The sequence below is a fragment of the Urtica dioica genome, chromosome 6, assembly GCF_054948205.1.
Source record: "Urtica dioica subsp. dioica isolate 48M chromosome 6, U.dioica_male_clone48M_v1_H2, whole genome shotgun sequence".
NCBI lineage: Eukaryota > Viridiplantae > Streptophyta > Magnoliopsida > Rosales > Urticaceae > Urtica > Urtica dioica.
Window position 1 is genome coordinate 38970550 of NC_142761.1, and position 21796 is coordinate 38992345.

A 21796-nucleotide genomic window follows, 5' to 3' on the forward strand; every position below is an offset into this window, starting at 1 on the left:
TGGTGGACTCAAACCCCAATGAGTGGTGGCTAGACAGTGGTGCTACCCGCCATGTTTGCTCCGACAAGAACGCGTTTTGCTCGCTCGACATGCGCCCGATTGGGGAGAAGCTGTTCATGGGAAACTTGCCCACCTCCAATGTCATGGGGACGGGCCACCTCATCCTCAATATGACATCGGGGAAAGAAATGAAGCTCACCAACGTTCTCTACGTGCCCGATATTATGAAGAATCTTATTTCTGGAACTCTCCTTTGTAACCATGGTTTAAGATGATTTTTGAGTCTCAAAGGATTGTTCTTAGTAAAAATGGGATGTATGTGGGTAAGAGCTATATCAAAGATAATATGTGAGATGAATGTAATCGCCATTACTGGCAAGAATAATAATGAGAATGTTTCATCTTCTACTTATATGCTTGAGTCATCTAATTTGTGGCATGATAGACTTGGTCATGTGAATTATGACATTTTGCGCAAATTAATAAATTTGGATTTCATACGAAAATTTAATATTGACTCTAAACACAAATGTGAAATATATGTTGAAGCCAAATTAACGAGAACATCCTTTCATAGCGTTGAAAGAAAAAGTGAGTCTCTTGAATTAATCCATACCCATCTATGCGATTTGAAATACATGCCTACGATAGGTGGTAACAAATATTTTGTGACTTTCATTGACGATAGTACAAAGTATTGTTATGTGTACGTATTTGCTTAAGAGCAAAGATTAGGCAATTGAGAAAATTACCATGTACAAAGTGGAAGTTGAGAATCAACTTGGTAAAAAGATTAACACATATGGGTTTGATAAAAAAAAAATAGCACATATGGGTTCATCGACGAACTTCCCACACCATCTTCAATTGTAGTGCTATTTTAGTGTCAATTTAATGCAATATAATTGAAGATGGTCTAAGGTTATAACATAACCTGTAAATAAGATGTCAACTAAAATTTCTATATTTTAAAAATAAATTTGTCTAATTGATTTGTTTTTGTGAAGCATAAATAAGGACTTGTGGAAGAAAATGCATTTTCATTTCCGTGAGGTATGAAATTCCGGGTTTGACATGAAAGGGTTATTCCCTCCAATATTTGATCGGAATTTCACTGGATTTGGAAATGGAATTTCCATTTCAAGTATATGGAAATGAATTTTATTTTATAAAACATTTATTTTTGGCACAATTTAGAGCCGTTGGTTTTGCACCTGCCACAAATCCAACGGCTCATAGTTGTTTTTAGAAAAAAAACGTAAAAATAAAGCATAATTATAGGTGCGGAAGAAATCATTTCCGCTTGTGGAAGTCAACATCTGGTCATCCAGTGGAAGAAAATTTTGCCACTCACGTTTCTCTACAAAAAAAGAATCCTTCCGCTAGAATTTTAAGGTCGAAAGGATGAGATTTTCAACTTTCTTCCGTACCACAAGCCCAGGATTAGTGAAGCGATGACTTTGAAAGGTGGACCCACACATTATTTCTTCATGTGATATATTTGTATTATATAAGCTATTCTGCGTATGCTTTTATTTTGTACGTTGTGAGGCAAAAACAGAGACGAAAGTGCGGGTAAGTGAAAATAAAGATGGCAACGACAACTAAAACAAGCTAGAGAGAAAACCATAGAGAGAAAAGACAAGGTTTTAAGTGCTTGTATTCTTTATAAACTCGAATTAATTTTGTTACTGAAATCACTCTCCAAACAAGATATATGACATATTTAGTTCGAATCTAGATAAAACTAATCGTCTTAATCTTTATCTTCGTAGATTATTTGTTTGGATTTGGAACACACAGGGAAGGCCAAATATGCTGGAGTGAAATAAAAATCGGCGAAAATCACTACTCACCTAATAAAATATCCCAAATACACATTCAAAGCGAACATAAACAATATTCTCTATCTTACTATTCAAAATCTTTACGAATGTATTTTTCCTTATATATTTCTCCTTAGTAATAATAAAATCTTCTAAGTATTCATAAGTAAATAGAGAAAAGAAATTGAGTAATTAAGTTAGTTATTAGGAAAAATAGAGGGTGTCTTAAGATTAAGATGTATTTGTAAAAAATGAAAAATAGTCAACTAATAAAATTAAGGATGTATTTCATGGCATTTTTTTATATACATATGAAATAGGTATCATTATATTTATAAAAAAAGAGTGCTGTGATGATTATTGATATTTTTTTAAGAATGGCGTTTAACATCAATGATTTTTTTTTCTTAAAAAAAATATAAAAAAATTAAAAAAACATCAATGATTTTTCAATATATATATATATATATATATATATATACATATATATATATATATACATATATATATATATATATATATATATATATATATATATAATGATCTATACTGTTGGCTAGATGTAGGCTTTGTAACTTGTGTAAGCGGTCATACATAATTTTTTTTTACAAGTCTAAATGATATTAGCTAATTCTAATTATACATAAGGCCTTTTTTTTAGAAATTAGCAGGGGCCATGCCCCACCTGACGTTCAAGTACACATGCGCATATATATTAGGGATGGTAATTTCGTGTTCGTGTCGTAATCGTGTCGTGTTAATCGTGTTTGCATAAATCATTGCTAGAACCAAATCCGACCATTTATTAATCGTGTTTGAAATCTAGATCAAAATCCGACCGTTTATTTTTTTTACAGATCCATAACCATTTAAATTAAACCGTTTAATAGCCGTGTTAAATCAGTATTTAATCGTGTTTTAATCGTGTTTAGACATTCGGACTCAATTAAATGCAATATAATAATAAAAAACATATTAGTCATAAGATTAAAATTGTCTTTTTTCTTTTTACACTAACTTCCGATACATCGATACTGAGTCACGTGGCTAACTAATATTTTTGTTTTTCCTTTATTCTTTTCCTATTTTTTCACACAAAAAATTTGGCAAAATATCAAAAAAAAAAAAGAGGGAAAATAATGAAGGGTAAAAGTAAACAAAATAGGTAGTTGAAATTTTAAGGAGAATATGGAGGGAATGTTATGGAGGGATATCAAATCTAAATATTAGTCTAATTATTTATAGTTTCATGGAGAATATGGAGGGAATTTTATGGAGGGATATCAAATCTAAATATTAGTCTAATGTTATGGAGAATATGGAGGGAATATTATGGAGGGAATGTTTTATTTGGATAAAAATTAGATATTGAATTTGAAAGCAAATGGAGGTAATAAGTCATTTTACTATAATTGAAATCAAATAAAATTGAATACGATATGTTATTATGAGACTATAGTTATTGTGATAGTTAAATTTAAATTGTGATTTCTCGATATGAATTGAATTAAATTGAAATCAAATAAAAATGAATATGATACGTTATTATGAGACTATAGTTATTGTGATTGTAAATTGAAATCAAATAAATTGAATATGATACGTTATTGTGAGATGATAGTTATTGTGATTGTGTATTGAATTGAATTAAAATAAAATAAAATAACATTGAATATGATATGTTATTATGAGATGATAGTTATTATGATTGTGAATTGAATTGAATTAAAATCAAATAAAATTGAATATGATATGTTATTATGAGATTATAGTTATTGTGATTGTGAATTGTAATGGTTCGGTATGAATTGAATTGAATTGAAATAAAACAAAATTAAATATGATACGTTATTATGAGACTATAGTTATTGTGACTGTCAATTTTAAATTGTGATTTTTCAATATGAATTGAATTGAAATCCAATAAAATTGAATAAGATAAATTATTATGAGATGATAGTTATTGTGATTGTGAATTGAAATTGTTCGATATAAATTGAATTGAGATAAAATAAAATTGAATATGATACGTTGTTATGAGATAATAGTTATTGTGATAGTCAATTTTAAATTGTTATTTTTCAATATGACTTTAATTGAATTGAAATTCAATAAAATTGAATATGATACATTATTATGAAACTATAGTCATTGTGATTGTGAATCGTGATTGTTCGATATGAATTGAATTAAAACTGAAATAAAATAAAATTGAATTTAATACGTTATTATGATATTATAGTAATTTTGATTGCTCGATATGAATTTTGATTCTTATTGCTCGGGTAAAGTCAATTGGTATACTATAGACTATATATTATCATACGTGAATTGATATTTATACGAATATACTTTATTTTATTATATCATATTTTCTAATATCAATTTTATGTTTATAATTATAATTTTATGTTTATAGTTATAAATTTATAATTTTACATATATAATATTAATCGTGTTTAAATGGATCGTAATCGTGTTATTACTCGTAATCGTGTTAGTTGGATCATATTCGTGCGGGTCGTAATCGTGTTTCGTGTCGACCATTTAATAATCATATATATATATATATATATAATTAATAACGATATAAATATTTAATGTCTTATTTTAGTTGCATAAATAATAGCAATTCACTTAAACAATTTGAAAAAAAAAATACTATTTTTGAATTTTATTAGAACAACCACTAAGTTATGGGCTTGGAAAAAGAATACATATTATGCTGAAATGTTTTATTAATTTGCTACAAAAAGTTAAGAAACAATGACCAGGTGGTACATATGATTAGTTAATGAAAAACTTTTGAGCCGTTGGCTAAAATGTAATTCTAATGTTTCACGTAGGTAATTTTTTTTTTTTAATAGTAACAAATCACTAAATAACATATCATTTAGTAATAATATAAGGTGATTTACTAGTTATATAAATTGAAAATTATTTGAAGTGAAAAATTTGTATCTCTGTTGGAGACCATTAAAAAGAAATCAAGCCATATACCTCTATTTTATAATTTTCTTGGAGAATCACCTTTATTGAATCGCTAGAGTGCTCGTACTAATCCTGGCCTAACGGTAGCGGGACGGGACGGAATCCCCGCTACCGTTAGGAACAGTAACGGGAGCGGGACTCCCGTTACTGTTGACGGACGGGACGGGAGTCCCGTTAGCGGGACTAACGGGTGGCGGTGATCCCGTTAGTCCCGTTCGATTTAATTTTTTTAAAAAAAATTCGGCCGTTGGATCTTGGATCAAAGATCCAACGGCTGAAAAAAAATAGCCGTTTTAAAATGTTACCGTTGTTAATATAGCCGTTACCTTATTTCGGCCATTTTTTTATTTTTTTTACCCATTTATTTCTAAAATCTATAAATACCCCCCCCCCCCCCCCCAAATTTCATTCATTTTCTTCACATATGTCCTTCAAACTCTCTCAAATTTTCTCAATCTCAATCTCAAATACTCTCAAACTCTCTCGATTTTAATCTCTAATACTCTTTACCGCTTTCAATTTTTCATGGCATCATCATCCCACGACCGAGGAGGTCGAAGGGGAAGAGCTTCCCGAGGTGAACGAATGCACCGTTTTGAAGAAAATTGGTTGCACTTGTCTCAAAACGCCCCTGACCTAAACACCCAATACTCTTTCGATCCAAATTATGTTGCTCCTACTTTCGGTCTCCAAGAGCTTAAGAGACGCCTTAGACACAACGGTCTCCAAGAGCGCATCTTTCACCTAGATAACAAAATTAGGTGGAATTCTACCTTTCTCATGTTGACCAACTTTTTATCTGAGCATTATGTTAATGTTATTGTTTCTTACATTAACAGTGAACATGGCGATGACACTATCACCGAATATGATATTAGGATGGCTGAATCATTTGTTTCTTTTCTCGACATTTTTTACAAAGAAACTTGTTATCTCTGTGTTGTTTACACTCCTACTTCTTTTCTCGGTCTTCATACTATGACCGCAATTGCTGTGCATTTTGATAAATATAAAAACGAAACAATCTTTGAAAATTGTATTCAAGCAATGAGAGCCAAGTTTCTAAAATATTGGGGGCTGGAAAGGTTCCATTATTATACGGTTTTGGAGCCATTCTAGACTTCCGATGTAAAATTGGTGGTTTAAAAATATTTCTTAAGTACATTAGAAACCATTTCGAGGACCAAGATTACGTTACACTTGATCTCGCGAGGATCGTGCAAGCTTTTTATGATCTTTTTAGGTGATACGAGGCAAAACTCCTACCGCAATATCGAGCACAAACAAATCAATCACAGACGCAGTATCCAAGAAGACACCAATACACGAATGTCTTCGTCAACGCGCCCGCTTACATCCCATCGCCTCAACAACAAGAAGTTGGGACAAGTCAGACGAGGTCGAGCCCAGCCGACGCACGGTCCCATCCGGAGATCCAAGAGTACGATAACCGGATGACGAAGCGATCGACCTATTGGTTTGGTGGAGACAGAATGCGAGGAGGTTCCCGTTCTTGTCATCTATGGCACAAGACATCATCACCATCTTTGTTTCAACCGTGTCATCTGAGGCGGCTTTTACTAGCGCGGGCCGCATCATCGACGATAGAAGATGTAGCTTGAAACCGGAGATGGTCGAACGTGTGGTAATGATTGAATTCAACATAGAAATCGAGCACAAGAAACATTCATGTGCTTCGATATTTTTGACGATTTTGAAGTTGATTTCGCAAATGTAAACATCAATGGTTAGACTAACTTGTATAACTAAGGGATATCCCGGCCCTTGTCCGGGATAATTTTTCAGATAATTAACAATTAAATGGATGCTATTTTTCCTCGCCGTCGCACCTTTTTAGGGGGTCGGTGAAGTTTTTTAGGAGGCTCATTTTTAATTTCACATTCTTCTTTATTATTATTTTCTACCCATTTACTTTAAAATCTTTTCAATTAAGTCCTTGCATATAATTATTTAAATTCATTTAAATAATTTTTTTTAATATTTTTTTTACGCCTAACGAGATCCGAATCCCGTTAAGCAGGACTCCCGTTACCGTCCCGTTCATTAACGGGACGGGACTCCCGTTTGGCCAAGTAACGGGAGTCCGGGCTTGGCGGGAGCCTGAGTCGCGGTATCTCCCGCCAAGCCAGGTTTAGCTCGTACTTCAAAACACGGGGATGGTGAGAAGACAAGTGATCAAACCATGTTCTACCACACCTCAACACCTCAGAATCGTCAAGCTCTCAATGCTTGACAAAGTCTACGTTTCAACAATCCTCTTCTATTATTTTACCACTTCCAAAAATTCCCACCCTCTTCAGAACTTGTAACAAACTTGCGACGGAAACTCTATCGTATGAAACCTTAGGGAACAACATCTTCGTTGAGTGCACCGACCAAAGACCCGTGTTCTTCTATCGCCACGTATCTTGTGTATCTTATTATTAATGTTTAAGAATGTAAGCATTTTTTTTTATTATTATCAAAATGCGTCACTTTTTAATGCTAACTAGTGAAATAAAAAAAAATGATTTTTTGGTATTTCTAATGAATACTCGAAGAAATTTTGATTTTTTTTTTTTTATATAGAAATAGTTACGGTCTCCACTTAAAATAGAAATAACTTCCAAACTTTCTCAAAATTTTCAGATCAACATTTTAATATTATTGGTTAGCCTCCATAGGCAAAGGCAAGAGAACATATCTCTCCAAATCCAGCTGTAATTGCGGATTATACATTTCATTATACATTTATTCATTCAATGATTCTGAAAAAAAAAAAAAAAACCTATAAAATCAAGATCTCGAGTAGTGAGAGGAGACCACATGGGAAAGGGAGAGATATTCTTTTACTTTGGTGGACAGATCTGATTGCAAGTTGGACTTCACAAAAGGATAAATATTCATCACATTCACACCAATAATATATTTTGATATCTATCCAAAATTTAGAAATTTGATTTTATGCGGTGATTGACTTTATTTGTACACCAAAACATTATTGCAATTTCCTAAAAATATCAATTTTCTTGATAGTAGTGGACTACTAAAATTGCGCGTGTATAGTGTTAAAGAGTTTTGTGTAGAGACTAGAGAGGGACAAGAATCGCACGATATAAAGTAGACGACCTCAACAATCAAACAAGTTGACATATTCAAAGAGATATAAGTCCAAAGATGGGACGCTATTTTGTTGACTTCACTCGCAATCAATAAAAGAATTTTTTTTTTTTTTATTATAATATACTTTCCTAGTAGTGTGGTTTTTTTTTTATAACTTTGTTGGGACTGAGATTATATTATATATGTAAATCACCATTTCTAATTAGTATAGCAGGGAAAAAAACAATTTAAATGAATTGATTTAGAAAATAATTATAATTTATATTATCATTAAAGTTTTAGACGATTTATATAACCAACTTATCACTTTTAAAAAAAGAAATCTTAATACTGAAATATTTTAAATATTTCACTTATTTTAGGCAAACTTTAAATATTTTACAAATTCATTAATTTCAATTTTAACTATTTAAGTACCCCACCTTATCAATTATTTCAAATTAGAAACATCTAAAAACAAGATCTGTACGTAAGATAACAAGATAACAGTACTACTACGTGAAGAGCCAACAAATTATAGAAACAGGCTGTCAAAGTCAAACACATCTCCTCTCCTACATTACACAAACATTATACATATATAATAATAATATTGAGCTCCGAAAACTTCTCATTATGTAAATTTACAAAAAAAAAAAAAAAAAAAAAATGGCTGAACGAGAAATCAAGGTGGAGATAATAAGCATAGAAGCAATCAGACCAAGCTCACGAACGCCTAAACACCTCAGAATCGTCAAGCTCTCAATGCTCGACCAAATCTCTCCAGACCTGTACGTCCCACTAATCCTCTTTTATCCCTCTGAAAGTCCCTCCAAAACCCATTTATTACGAGACCCTAATGAGCGAACTCAGAGCCTGAGAGAAACCCTAGCCAAAGCCCTGGCTCTGCACTACCCTCTCGCCGGACGCCTCAGGCACAACCTCTTCGTCGAGTGCACCGACCACGGAGCCGTGTTCGTCGAGGCCGTTGCCACGTGTCCCATGTCCAGGGTTTTGGAAAACCCGGACTCTGTCGGGCTGAAGAGCTTCGTCCCGGCCCGGCCCGAGTCCGGTCTAGACTCCCATGGAGGCTCTCTCCTTCTCGTCCAGGTTACAAAGGATTAGAGGCGGAGCTAGAAATAGTTTATTAGGGGCTTATAGAAAAAGAAAATCTTGGGGGGTTAGAAAATAAAACTTTCATGCAACATAATTTATTTTTTATTTTTTTTTTGTTTAAATAACGCTAAAAAAACCCATGGGATTTTTTAGTCACTAAAAATAATTTAAATATATTATTATTACTAAATTATTATTTTTTTATCAAAAAAAAAATTCACATTAGCTCCTTCTTAAGATTTTGCTTTCCATATTTGCCCCCTCTAACAAACTTCTCACGCTCCGTCCCCGCAGGTCACCATCTTCGACTGCGGGGGAATCTCCCTCGGTCTCAGCTTCTCTCACAAGCTCGTTGACGCTTCCACGATCGCCACGTTCCTAAAAAGTTGGACAAAAATCGAACACGAAACTCTAGAAGAGCCAATATTCGGCGGAGCCTGGGATCTCTTCCCGTCGATCCTCAACCCTTTGACCACGGAAAAATATCATGCCGACGAGCTACCGTGTAGAAAGTCCACGACGAGGAGATTCGTCTTCACCGCTGAGAAAGTTCGTGCCCTAAAGAGGGCTGTTAGCATTCGATACCCGACTCGTGTCGAAGCGGTTTCGAGTCTCATATGGAAATGCGCGACGAGAGCTTCTTTGGTCTCGGGCTCTAGGACTCCCTCTTCGACGTGGTTCACGGCCATGGACATGAGAAAGGTAGTCGTACCGCCTTTCAAAGCCAACGTGGCCGGGAATCTGCTCACAGGATTCTTGGCCACGAAGCCAGAAGAAGAAGAAGAAGCTGATGACGATCATCTTCAAGTATTCGCGGAAAAACTCCAAAAGGGAATAGAAGAGGCTAAGGAAAAGTACATAAAGAAGGAAAGGATTTGGAGGAGCGTCACAGGAGTTCTTTTGGAGATGGAGAGAATGGCAAATAGAGGGGAATTCTATTGTTGCGCGAGTTGGTGTGGGTTCGGATTATACGGGTTGGATTTTGGGTGGGGTAATCCGGTGTGGGTGAGCGTAGTTTGTTCGGAGGAGTCGGAGAATTTGGTCGTGTTGATGGACGGTAGAGATGGAGTTGGGATCGAGGCGTGGATTGTATTCAACGAAGACCGCATGGCTTCTATTCAGTCCGATCAAGAGTTGCTTTCTTTTGCTTCTCTAAACCCACGTGTCGTCTCGTCAATGTCGTAATTTGTTTTTATTACACATCACACCTACTAAATTCAAACTTAAACTAAGAGAATGTATTACATACAAATCAGCATAACGGGTCTTGCTAATTTACGAATTATTTGGATAATTAATCATTGTGTGTATGTCTAATTCATTCTAAGTCTACGTTGTATCTTGACTAAAGAAACATAAATGATATATACACAAAAGATGAAATGACATACTTTGATTAGACCTAGAATGAGACATACAAAAAAAGAAAAAAAAACAAATTTTCTTTGTTAAAAAAAAAACCATCAAATGTGATTATTTACTCATCCTAGTCTTTTGTTTTCCCCTTCATGCAAGCACAACTGCACATTTGTTTTAATTGGAGTCAAAATTGACTTGCACTCAAGCACTTAAATTTCTACAAGGAGATATCGAATATTTTATTTTTGACAAAGAAACAAAACCCTCCTTTCTATGATCAACTTCAAGTTGAAGATAGTATTTGATCTCATCAAGCTCCTTCATTTTGAAGTGTACTGAAAAATTCGCCTTTGTTTGACGAATCTCTCACATTCATATTGTCTCCGGCGATGATCAATTTATCCTCATACTTCTTCTCTTTTGTTTGTAGCATATGTTGATCTTTTTGGAATATGAAAACTCTTCTTTTTGTGCGGATCACCAAGAAGAACCTTCATCAAACACCACATTGTGTGGTACGTAGAACCGACTATCGGTTAGATCACAACATCTCTACCTTTTTTGGTGACTAACATATCCCACAAAAATGGATATGAAAACTTTCTTGTCAAACATTACGCATAGATGGCATGGAACAAACACATAGCACGCGCTTCCAAACACTCGCAAATTACCGATTGTGGGTTTTATGTCCCGCAATTTTTCAAAGGGTGAAATGAACCCAAGTTTTGGTTGAGGAAGCCACTTGATCACGCTTCCAAACACTAAAAAATTACTAAATGGGGGGTTTTATGTCTCATAGTTTGTCAAAGGGTTCAATGAACTCTAGTTTTGGTTGACACCCGAGATTTACGTAACACGCGATTTCTTTGATGGACATAGTGTGATCGTAATGTATTTGGTAGTTTTGTAGATAAAAATATGCAAAATTGACCAAAAGAAGATTGATAATCTTTAAATTCTAATGATATGTTTAATTGTGAATGAGTTAAATATGATTAATGAAATATAATCATTAATCATATTTAACTCATTCACAATTAAACATATCATTAGAATTTAAAATATAATTTGTTGAAGTATTAAATATAATCTTAAAGATATTTCGTCCTGATATTCAGGTTCCGATAATTCCGGGAATAATTTCAAATTTAAAAAGTTCTGCATCTATTGTAGTTAGTTAATTTTCCCATTATTTTAAGTAACCATTGAAATATTAGTTTAAAAAACAAGATACACTAAAGATTCGGCTGGGGAAATACATGTGATAAGTTTTTTTTTTTTTTTTTCTTTTTTATAATACACTAATAAACAATGAGGTAGGTGTTACATTTGCGCTAGTTGTTTTGAGTTTTGACAAATGAAATTACCTACTCTATCAGGCAAATATGGTTTTTTAATTTTATTCTTGTTTGAATTTTAAGGTATAAAATAAATTTTAGCACAGATATACAGACATTTAAAATTTTAAATTGATTATCAATTGTCATTACCAGACTTGCAATTCCAAATAAAGCCCCAGAGATTACCCAGGGAATCTGGCAGAGTTTTTGTTTATTAGTCCTGTACTGCAACGATCACAAAGAACCCTCCGAGTCGAGAAGCAATAACCTATCATCAATCGCCACGTGGCTAAGAGCCATCGTACAAGAAATAATACCCAATAATCACTTGCCACGAATGATCACTTCACTCTACATTATTTCCCGATTTCAAACACCCAGTCCCACTGATTACTCCACACTCTCTTTCTCTCTCTCTGTTGACCGGCGATGGAATCTACGCCGTCGAAACCCGCCGAACCGAAGAAAGGAATCGCCGGCGGCGATGCGGAGATGAAGAAGGAGAAAACGGCGGCGAAGAAGGCGCTTGGATGGATGGAGTGGCTGAGAGGTTGGTTCTACGTGGTCTACGAGATGCTCTTCCAGAGGATTACGGCGAGTCACCTTCAGAACCCTATGCCTCTACCTCCGATTCACGAGCTCACATGCGTCGTCACTGGATCAACCAGCGGAATCGGCCGAGAAATCGCCAGGTTTTTGAAATTCGATTGATTAATATTCACTTCTGGTTTCGGCTATGTGGTTGATTATGTGTCTGAGAGATTTCGGTTTGGATTGAAGGCAATTGGCTGAATCCGGAGCTCATGTGGTTATGGCGGTGAGGAACACCAAGGCGGCTCTGGAGTTGATCCAGAAATGGCAGGCTGACTGGTCTGGAATGGGACTTCCTCTCAACATTGAGGTCTGAAACATTTGCCTCAACTTTCAAATTTTAATGCTTATAGGTTCTAACTGTTACTCAATGTCTGGAATTTTCATGAAAGTAGTTGGATTTATTGGATTCAGAATAGTAAATGAAGAAGTTGTTGTTACCAATAAATGCGAATGATTGTGTTGTCTTTTAGAAATTTTGAATTGAGTTTTGTTTGTTGGTTCGCAACAAAGTGAATAGGTCAGTACATAAATGTTTACGCAGGTGATGGAACTCGATCTTCTGTCCATGGTGTCCGTGGCGAGATTCGCTGAGGAGTGGAATTCACGCTGTGGGCCTTTGCACGTTCTTATCAATAATGCTGGAATCTTTTCCATTGGAGGTTGGTTTTGCTATTTTTTTTAACCGTTTTTTCTACGACAAACTTATGTTTTCGGTCATAGTGTGTGTGAAGCTTTGTTTCTTTCCCATTTTTTTATGTCATTATATGCATCTGGATTTAATATTTTGTTTCGGTTCTTTCCTATTACAGTTTGAAATGAAATTTCTTCCAGCTAGTTTTTGCTATGTCTTATTGAGGTTTTTATATATGCAGTGTATTTCAAGAGCTGTTTTTCTTTTGATAAGATCCTCTGATTAACCAATGTCCTCTGAATTACTGTATTTAGAGCCCCAAAAGTTTTCGAAAGATGGATATGAAGAGCATATGCAAGTTAATCATCTGGGTCCGGCGCTGCTTTCGGTTTTGCTTTTGCCATCTCTTATCAGAGGATCTCCGAGTCGAATCGTTAATGTTAATTCTGTTGTAAGTTTCATAATCACTGTTACTGACATCTATACACGTCCTGTCTTATTTGCAATATCATGAAATCCTTTTTCCGTCTTCTAATTCGTATTAGATCAAAATTATATCGAAATATGAATGTGCAAAGCTTAGCCAACCTTTTATCATCTTCTGCTTGCATGGATTATGTAGACGGAAACATAGCTACCGTGTAACCTGAAATGAAACTTCTCTGCCATTCAGGCTGAACAGCTTAATCGGTTCTTCTTCTTGTATGAGAAACTTTTCATTCAAGAAAAACTGATGTTGCCCATCTTGTGATACGTACTGTCTAGCAAAATCGAAGATATTAAAATAGATTAACAAAAAAGGTTGGGAGTGTAATCTCACAACTTGAGTTCTCTTTCTTTTCATGACATAAAGTGGTTCCATAGTATTCCTTTCCCCGTGCCGTATGTATTGATATTGTTTTTTTAATAAGGCATGGTTTTAATTTTGCATTGAGTCATAATTCTGAATCGTTCATCCTCATTCGCTGTGTAGATGCATTATGTCGGTTTTGTTGACCCGGAAGACTTGAATGTTGTATCTGGGAAAAGGAAGTTTACAAGTTTGTTGGGTTACACAAGCAGCAAATTAGCACAGGTGCGACCGAACTTCTTTTATTACTCACTTCTTTTTTCTTTTTTCTTTTATTTATGGCTACATGACCTGGATGATTCATGTACATCTATTGTGAAGAAGGCTTTATCAACTTACATTATATGATGATATGCCTTCCGTGTATTAAAATATTCTCTAACGTAGAAACGTCATAATCTTACAACTACCCAAGGATTTATCTCCCAATAAATACTCTTTGGAATCTTATTTTATTATGTTTTTGCAGATTATGTTCAGCAGTGTTCTCTTTAAGCGGCTACCCGCCGAATCTGGTATTAGTGTACTTTGCGTATCACCTGGGATTGTCCACACAAATGTTGTAAGTTCCTTTACATACAGTCTCTTGTGTGCATCTACGTATTTCGTGATTAAAATGTGGAACCGTTCATCAACTAATTGAGGATAATAGTAATAGGGTTTTGTGTTGAAATTACTAAATCGATCCAGGTGTTCCAGAAAGTGTTATACACTTTCTAAAACACTACCATTGAGAAAAAAAAAATTAAAGAACGAAGAAATTAAACTGCGGAATAATAAATGCCATGATTTTTGGTAGCCCGATTCGGTGATCATCACGTATATTTGGGGGGCTTCAGTCCGGTGGAAAGCAATGCTTTATTCGTCAAAGATGTTGCAAACAGTTTTATAGTATATGACTTACTCGTAGTCAACCGGACCTATGCCTACTTTTGTGGCTGTAACTCAAGATCCTCTTGAGCCAGAGATCTCCTCTCTCCCACGAGAAATCTCTCCTCTATTGACATACGTGTTTCATGTTATCACCTTGCAAAAATATTCCGTGGAAAAATTTACTTCTCTCCAACTTGTAGAATAAGCAGCCCACACGCATAAGAAAATCACGCAGCAACAAAAGCCAAGAAAAAAGATGCTTAGCTTTTCAACAACGCGCTTACACAAATTATTCACTCAGGAAAAGAACAAAGAAAACAGAGAAAACAAACTAATTTGGAATCGAGCGTTATCCTTCCCGAGCGCAACTAACCGATTTAGACCAAATTCCATTAAAAAAAAAAGACCAGAAAACCTGGACACTTTTGTGTGTTCCACAGTGTTGGTACACTTTCTTAAACAGTTGTGTTTTCATACTGTAACGATCTTTGTAAGCTCCAAAATCTACCTGACTTCAACCTGTATTTTGATCCAATTTTTATGGTGAAGTGTACAAATGTAAACCGGTCTTACTCTTAATTCCTCCTTGATGATGACGAATTTTAATTTGCAGGCAAGGGACCTTCCCAAATTCCTACAAGCCGGGTATCATATGATTCCCTATTTTATTTTGAGTCCTCAAGAAGGTAAGCCTTCACAAAAGCTGCCACTTCTTATCACGGATTTATTTTATTCCCACCCAATAGTGAAGAGAATCTGAACTATAATTGCAGGTTCGAGAAGCACTCTTTTCGCTGCCACGGATCCCCAAGTTTCGGAGTACTGTGAAATGTTGAAGGCAGACGATTGGCCAACATGTGCGTTCATTTCTCACGACTGTAGTCCCGCAAGCCCTTCGGAAGAATCGCACAACCTCGAGACTTCTCACAAAGTGTGGGAAAAGACGTTGGAGCTGATTGGTCTGCCATCAGATTCAGTCGAGAGGCTCATTTCGGGAGAGACCGTCGAGTGCAAATACGGGACTAACCGCGATTAACCTTTTTTTTTTTTTTTTTTTTTTTTTATCAGTACTCACCATCGATGGTTTAGATCATATACGTCTCGAAATGTCTGCTAATTTGTTTTTGTTGCAGATCAATACGTAGCATATCAGAGCTGCTTTTTTATTCATGACGGTTGTTTTTTCCGGGCATTCACTTTCGCACTGGAGGGGAAGTGAAAGCTTCAATTTCACCCTTTGATTTGGTCTATTATAGTTTTCCCAGTTTCTCTTTTGTCCTTGAGTTTTGCCTCTGCCACAAAACGATTTCAAGAACATTTTAATTTATTATTTTCAGAATCTCAGGAAAATACTTTGGCTTGGTAGAAATGAACGACTCTGTGGAGTCTTTTTGGTTTACAATTATCCTGGAATACATGTTACTTCAGCTTTGAGGTGATTTTCAATTTTTTTATACTAAGCGTAGTTAGCTAGTTCTAAATTCTAATTTAGATATTTTGAGTCTCTAGCTATTGAGTTCATGATAATTTGTATTGCGATTGTCCTTTTAGAAGTTAAGTGAGGCCTCAATAGTTATAAAAAATTGTGAGTTATTAATACACATAAAACTTGTTAATTGCATTTTAACTAACATTTAGTTAATAATTAAATACTAGTCAATTAATTTAATTACGTGACAAGCGATAATAAGAGTTGAAATTAGCCGATTTGATGATGTGGCACTTGATTAATAATAGGGATTATTAAAAAAAATATGAGCTATTTATTCCAAAAATATGATAACAAATGTCAAGACACTTTTTATGATATTTTGACATTTAAATATCATTAAATGTAGTTTTTTCAAGACACTTGAAGTCATATTTTTGAAATAAATGACTTATTTGATAATAGGATGAGAAAAAAAAATAGTAAGCCGTTTGGTTTAGTATTCTAAATTTGTTTTTTATTTTTAAATTTTGTTTTTTTATTCTAATTTTAAATTTAAAAAACAGATTTATAATTATGTTTCAGAATATTTTAAAATGTTGTTTGGTTATGTTTAACATTCAATTGTTTTAGAGTTTAATTTAAAATATATGAGATATAAAATAGAAAACACATTTTTATTATTTTCTGTTTTCTAAACAAATTTCAAAGAAAAATAAACATGATTCTAAATTTGTTTTCTAAGCACTATAACCAAACATGTTTTCTAAAAGTGTTTCTAGAATTTAGAATTACATAACAGAAAACAAATTTAAAATCACAAACCAAACAGTCCGAGATGTAACTTAACCAATAATTAACCAAACCTTAGCCGAGATGTAACTTCAACATTTGAGTTAAGAGCTTATTTTATGTATCTGTGACCAATATTTAGCAATTCAACAAACGAATTTAGATTTCAGTTGAGATAATTATTCCTAAATGAGGAACCCCCGAGCTCAATTCTACTACAAATTTAAAGCAACATAGCTATATCTAAAAAGAAATGTGAATCCGATTTATTATTAGAATGTCTCACATCGATTGAGTACTTGAGCAATGTTCTTTATAAGTGTTTGACATCCCTCCACTCTTGAGCTAGCTTTTGAGTGTGAGTTGGAATCATACTTCTAATATGGTATTAGAGCGGGGCCCAATTTCGAATGTGAGACCACCTGTGAATGTTCATTGGGGGTGTATTAGAATGTCCCGCATCGATTTGGTACTTGAGCAATGTGCTCCTTATAAGTGTTTGACATCCCTCCACTCTTGAACTAGGTTTTGAGTGTGAGTCAGACCCACACTTCTAATATTTATATTTATGTAGCCAACTCATCATCCTCATCATACTTAATCAAGATACAATGTTAACACAGGAAGTAACGCATGATATCCGAATTCTGATCAGTTTGTTTTCGATAATAAATTAAAGAGAAAACGCGATATTAATTCAACACAAAATAAATGTCTACATTGAAAAATATTAAAGGTTAGTTAATTAAATTTGATTCACATGTCACTAATCCGACCTTAGCTCAGTTGGTAGAGCGGAGGACTGTAGTCGGTTAAAATCCACAGCCATCCTTAGGTCGCTGGTTCGAATCCGGCAGGTCGGATACTTTTTCTATTTTTTTTTCAAGTTTGAGGACACGTCATCACACCCCTGTCTCTCTCTCTCTAATGCATAACTTGTGTTTCTTGATTCAGCGTTCTCCGAAGGCGTATTTTAGTGATTCGTTGCAGTGGAACAGAAGCGCACGTTAGCATCGAACTTCGAATCGCAGCAAATCATGGTGGAGAACCTTTCTTCTATATCTTTTTTTTTTGTCCAACTTCTCTCTCGGTTTATAACTTAATTTTCTCAAGATCTCGGATGAAAATTAGGGCTTTTAGCTCAATTATGTTCGTGTTTTTATGCTCTTTTTTTTGGGTAAATTTTCCAGGCAACTACGTTGAGATTATACTTAACGTGCATAAGGAATACTCTCGATGCCGCAATGTGCTTACAGGTAATTAAAGAATATATATATATATATATATATATATATATATATATATATATATATATATATATATATCAAAATGAACAGCTAAATTAGATACAGTAAATACACTTTTCGATCATAAATTATCGATTACTCATAGTTATCGATTACTTTGTTTGCTTCCAGAATTTTCCCTGTCAAGAAGTTGAGAGACATAACAAGCCAGAGGTTGAGCTCAAGTATGTAAATGGACTTTTAGGGATTTTTATTTTTATTTTTATAATTTTGTAATTTGTTTGTCCTGATTGGTTTGAAAATAAGTGTGTGATGTATTTTCTTTCTACTTTGCAGGACCAGCTCGGAACTTCTGCTAAATCCAGTAAGAACCATAACGTTTGTGTATGACTATATAGGTTTAGTTTCTTCACGCCTTTCAACTTTCAAGCTGTTTTGAAATATGGGATTGACTTTCATTCTTATGTATAATTTAGATTCAGGTGATTATATTTCTCGCTTTTGTTTTTATTTTGTTTGCTCAGGTTTTGATTTGTCGAAATGAGGCAGAAAAATGCTTGATCGAGACGTCTATCAATTCGCTGCGCATAAGCCTCAAGGTGATCCGAGGATGATATTTTTTTTTTTTTTTTTGGGTCTCAGTTCAATGCGTTCAATGCATTCGAAGAAGAAGAAGAAAAAAAAATTTATATTCGAGACCCATTTTTTACTAACCTTGATTTCCTCTTGATAGGTAAAGCAGGCAGATGAACTTGAGAACATTCTAACTAAAAAATTTCTTAGATTTTTGTCTATGAGAGCGGAAGCGTTTCAGGTGCTGAGAAGAAAGCCGGTGCAGGTATGTTTTCTGTTTTTAAATTTTTATGACAGAAAAAAAAAAAAAAATTGAAAAATGTTATCGAGCCGAGCCTAATTTTTCAGAGACATATGAATGTTATATAATCATGTAGAATCCATTAGAACGATTGGGACGTTCTCTTTTCGTTTACTTTCTTTTTTGTTGAACAGGGATATGATATTAGTTTTCTTATTACCAATTACCACTGCGAGGAGATGCAAAAGCACAAGCTCATCGACTTTATTGTCCAATTCATGGAGGTAAGACCAGATCGCCTGTTTGAATCGATATATACTCGAAAGTGTAGTCAACCTTATAGTCATAGCATGCATTGATCAAGTAAGGAAACCATCTGTCTTTTTAGATAAATTATTTTGGTCCATAAACTAATTTAATGAGGAAAATGATCATCTGTCTGATTTTTTGGATTTTAGTCCTTTACATAACAATATTAAACCTTTTTTTAAAATGAAATCGAACAACTAAGCTTCTGAAAATTTATTACAAACTTAAAGAACTTATTTATAATTAAAAAAAATATTAATTAAACAAAATCTTACTCTGAAAGCATAGAATAAAAGGGTGTTTTTTTTTCTTTTTCAGTGACCAAAGTACCACTCTAAGGATAGTTCAATAAGGAGTATTCGAGCTTAAAAGCCTAGAATAAAAGGGTTTTTTTTTATAATAAATTCGTTACTACTTCTCTGACTTACTAGATTATCCGAATAATATGATAAAACTCAACAAATTTTGGAGTATCTGGTTTTGTAATCCAAAAACTCAAAAACGAAACTTGATTATGAGTAGTACAAACTATGAAAACTTAAAATATGTTTGAAACTACTTCCAAAATCCCGAGTTTAAAGCAATCTGTTCTAACTTCTAAGGTTTCTTCCCACTCCCTTTTTTCTTATTTGCCATCATTCCAAAGTGGTCAGAGAAATTCTGTGTTACAGGCTCATGAAGATTTTTGTTTCTGGTTTTTCCTCTCTCTTGGTCGTTGCTATGGTTTTGCATTATAAGTCCTGAAATCCCCTTGCAAGAAACAAAGAGTCAAATTATAGTGTTTCTATTTTGCAGGATATTGATAAAGAGATTAGTGAACTGAAGATGTCAGTTAATACAAGAGGAAGGCTTGTCGCAACCGAATTTTTGAAGCAATTTTTATGAAGTAGGATAATTCTCAACACCCTTATTTTGTTGTTTGTAATTATCAATCACTGTTTTCTGCTCTCAACAATTTTGTAGTTTTTTTTTTTTTTTGTCATTTATATATATACGCATTTCCTTGTGAAAAATAATATGGAGACTTGACTTTAGATAAGCTATCCAAGTTTTTGTTTGGGATATCCGATATCCAATATTTGCAGTACTCTACTCTCTTTATTTTATTCCATAAACGATTTAATAAAAAAGACAGATTGAAAAGTGAGCTAATTGCTTTTAATTTTTCCTACTCTTCTTATAAATTTGAAAGTATATAAGCTCTATGAATGAAGAAACGTCTCGATCTTCGTGATCGTTAGCCTTTCTTGCCTGAGCACATTTGGTAAGACTACTTCTGAGCAGTTACATTGAATACGATTTCTTTATAAAATGAAAATCTTGACTCTCTTTTATATGCCGCTTTGCCATCTTGCTGTGTCGAACAAATTGTCGTCAAGATTTCTGTAAGCCCGTCCTGGGAAAGAATCTCCAAAGATCATATGGCTTCTTGAAAAGAGATTTTCTCGAGGGCTTGGTCGGTTTAAAAAGAGATTTTCTACTCGAAAATCTGCTCCGATTCATCTTCTCGTTACCAGACACTCAGTTCCCTCTAAATCTATTCCACCTCGAGTTTCCTTCGCTTGCAAAACTGACTTTTTATTTGAGAAATTTCATTATGTAGACTCAAAAGTTATGAAAATATTTCAATTAGACTCACTAATTTAGAAATATCTAAAATTAGACTTTTGTACCAATTTCGGACAAAAATACCATTTCAAGGTAGTATAACCATTTTTCATCTCTCATTCTCTCTCATTTCCTCTCTTCTCTCTCATTTCCTCTTGTTTTCATCATTTTCGAGTATCCAATTCGTTCAATCCCGTCGAAATGGGCTAGTATGCTCATTCATTCATCTTTTATAGTTATGTTGATATAGTTTGTGTAGAAAAAAAAAAGTTGGTTGATTTAAGTCAAAGAACCTAGAATTTAACGTTATTTCCGATGAAATCCGATAGTTAAGGATGAAATTTAAGTACTATTTCCGATGAAATTCAAGTTTAAATTACGACAGGATCCGATCGGATCTGGCAAGATCTGGCAGGGTCTGGCAAGATCCAGAATCCGACAGGATCTGGCAAGATCTGGCAGGATCCGACTGGATCCGACAGGCTGCCAGAATTCCAACCAGATCTGGCGGGATCTGACCGGATCCGAAAGGCTCCCAAAAAAAATGAAAAAATCTGGTATTTTTTTATTTAATGTATTCATGTTCAACCAAAAATTTACAGAAAATTTGACAACCCTAAAACTTAGTTTTACCTCTAAATCACATATAAATCAACTTAAATAACTACTTATCCTGTATTATATCATCCTACACAACTAAAACCTTGAAAAAAAACCTCACGCTCTCTCTTTCCCAAGCTCCCTTGCTTTTCTCACACGCGCCCCTTCGAAATCGATTCAGTTAGAGATATTTTGCTCGAATCCTATTATACCTCTCACACGTAAACTCTCACTCTCTAATTGAAAGGAAGCTAAAGCTCAAGCTAAAGCTCTCGCAATGGTTAACATTCAGGTGATTCCAGATCGAACAAG

The 21796-nt window shown here is 34.2% G+C and overlaps 3 protein-coding genes and 1 non-coding gene across 5 annotated transcripts; all 4 read left to right on the plus strand.

Moving 5' to 3' along the window:
* The first annotated feature begins 8435 nt into the window (after window positions 1–8435).
* Window positions 8436–10446, plus strand: LOC149394015 (stemmadenine O-acetyltransferase-like). Its single transcript, XM_089616573.1, has 2 exons — window positions 8436–9029; window positions 9330–10446. Exons 1-2 carry the CDS (start codon window positions 8589–8591, stop codon window positions 10218–10220), a joined length of 1332 nt encoding a protein of 443 aa, XP_089472699.1. The 5' UTR covers window positions 8436–8588; the 3' UTR covers window positions 10221–10446.
* Window positions 10447–11918: 1472 nt separating this feature from the next.
* On the plus strand, window positions 11919–16090 carry LOC149394016 (dehydrogenase/reductase SDR family member FEY-like). The gene is made up of 8 exons (XM_089618366.1): window positions 11919–12429; window positions 12518–12638; window positions 12873–12990; window positions 13277–13413; window positions 13936–14037; window positions 14282–14374; window positions 15299–15371; window positions 15459–16090. Exons 1-8 carry the CDS (start codon window positions 12167–12169, stop codon window positions 15719–15721), a joined length of 1170 nt encoding a protein of 389 aa, XP_089474492.1. The 5' UTR covers window positions 11919–12166; the 3' UTR covers window positions 15722–16090.
* A 1575-nt stretch (window positions 16091–17665) lies between these two features.
* Window positions 17666–20440, plus strand: ARPC4 (binding protein). Of its 2 annotated transcripts, XM_089617228.1 has the most exons (9): window positions 17666–17763; window positions 17861–17946; window positions 18097–18162; window positions 18325–18377; window positions 18490–18517; window positions 18678–18752; window positions 18887–18991; window positions 19162–19251; window positions 20072–20440. In XM_089617228.1, exons 2-9 carry the CDS (start codon window positions 17944–17946, stop codon window positions 20159–20161), a joined length of 510 nt encoding a protein of 169 aa, XP_089473354.1. In that variant the 5' UTR covers window positions 17666–17763; window positions 17861–17943; the 3' UTR covers window positions 20162–20440. The 2 variants fall into 2 exon arrangements, with proteins under 2 accessions (XP_089473354.1, XP_089473353.1); XM_089617227.1 differs by lacking the exon at window positions 17666–17763 and having other exon boundaries at window positions 17807–17946.
* On the plus strand, window positions 17678–17769 carry TRNAY-GUA (transfer RNA tyrosine (anticodon GUA)). Its single transcript is given in 2 exon segments — window positions 17678–17714; window positions 17734–17769. It is a non-coding gene; the product is annotated as a tRNA-Tyr (tRNA).
* Window positions 20441–21796: the final 1356 nt, after the last annotated feature.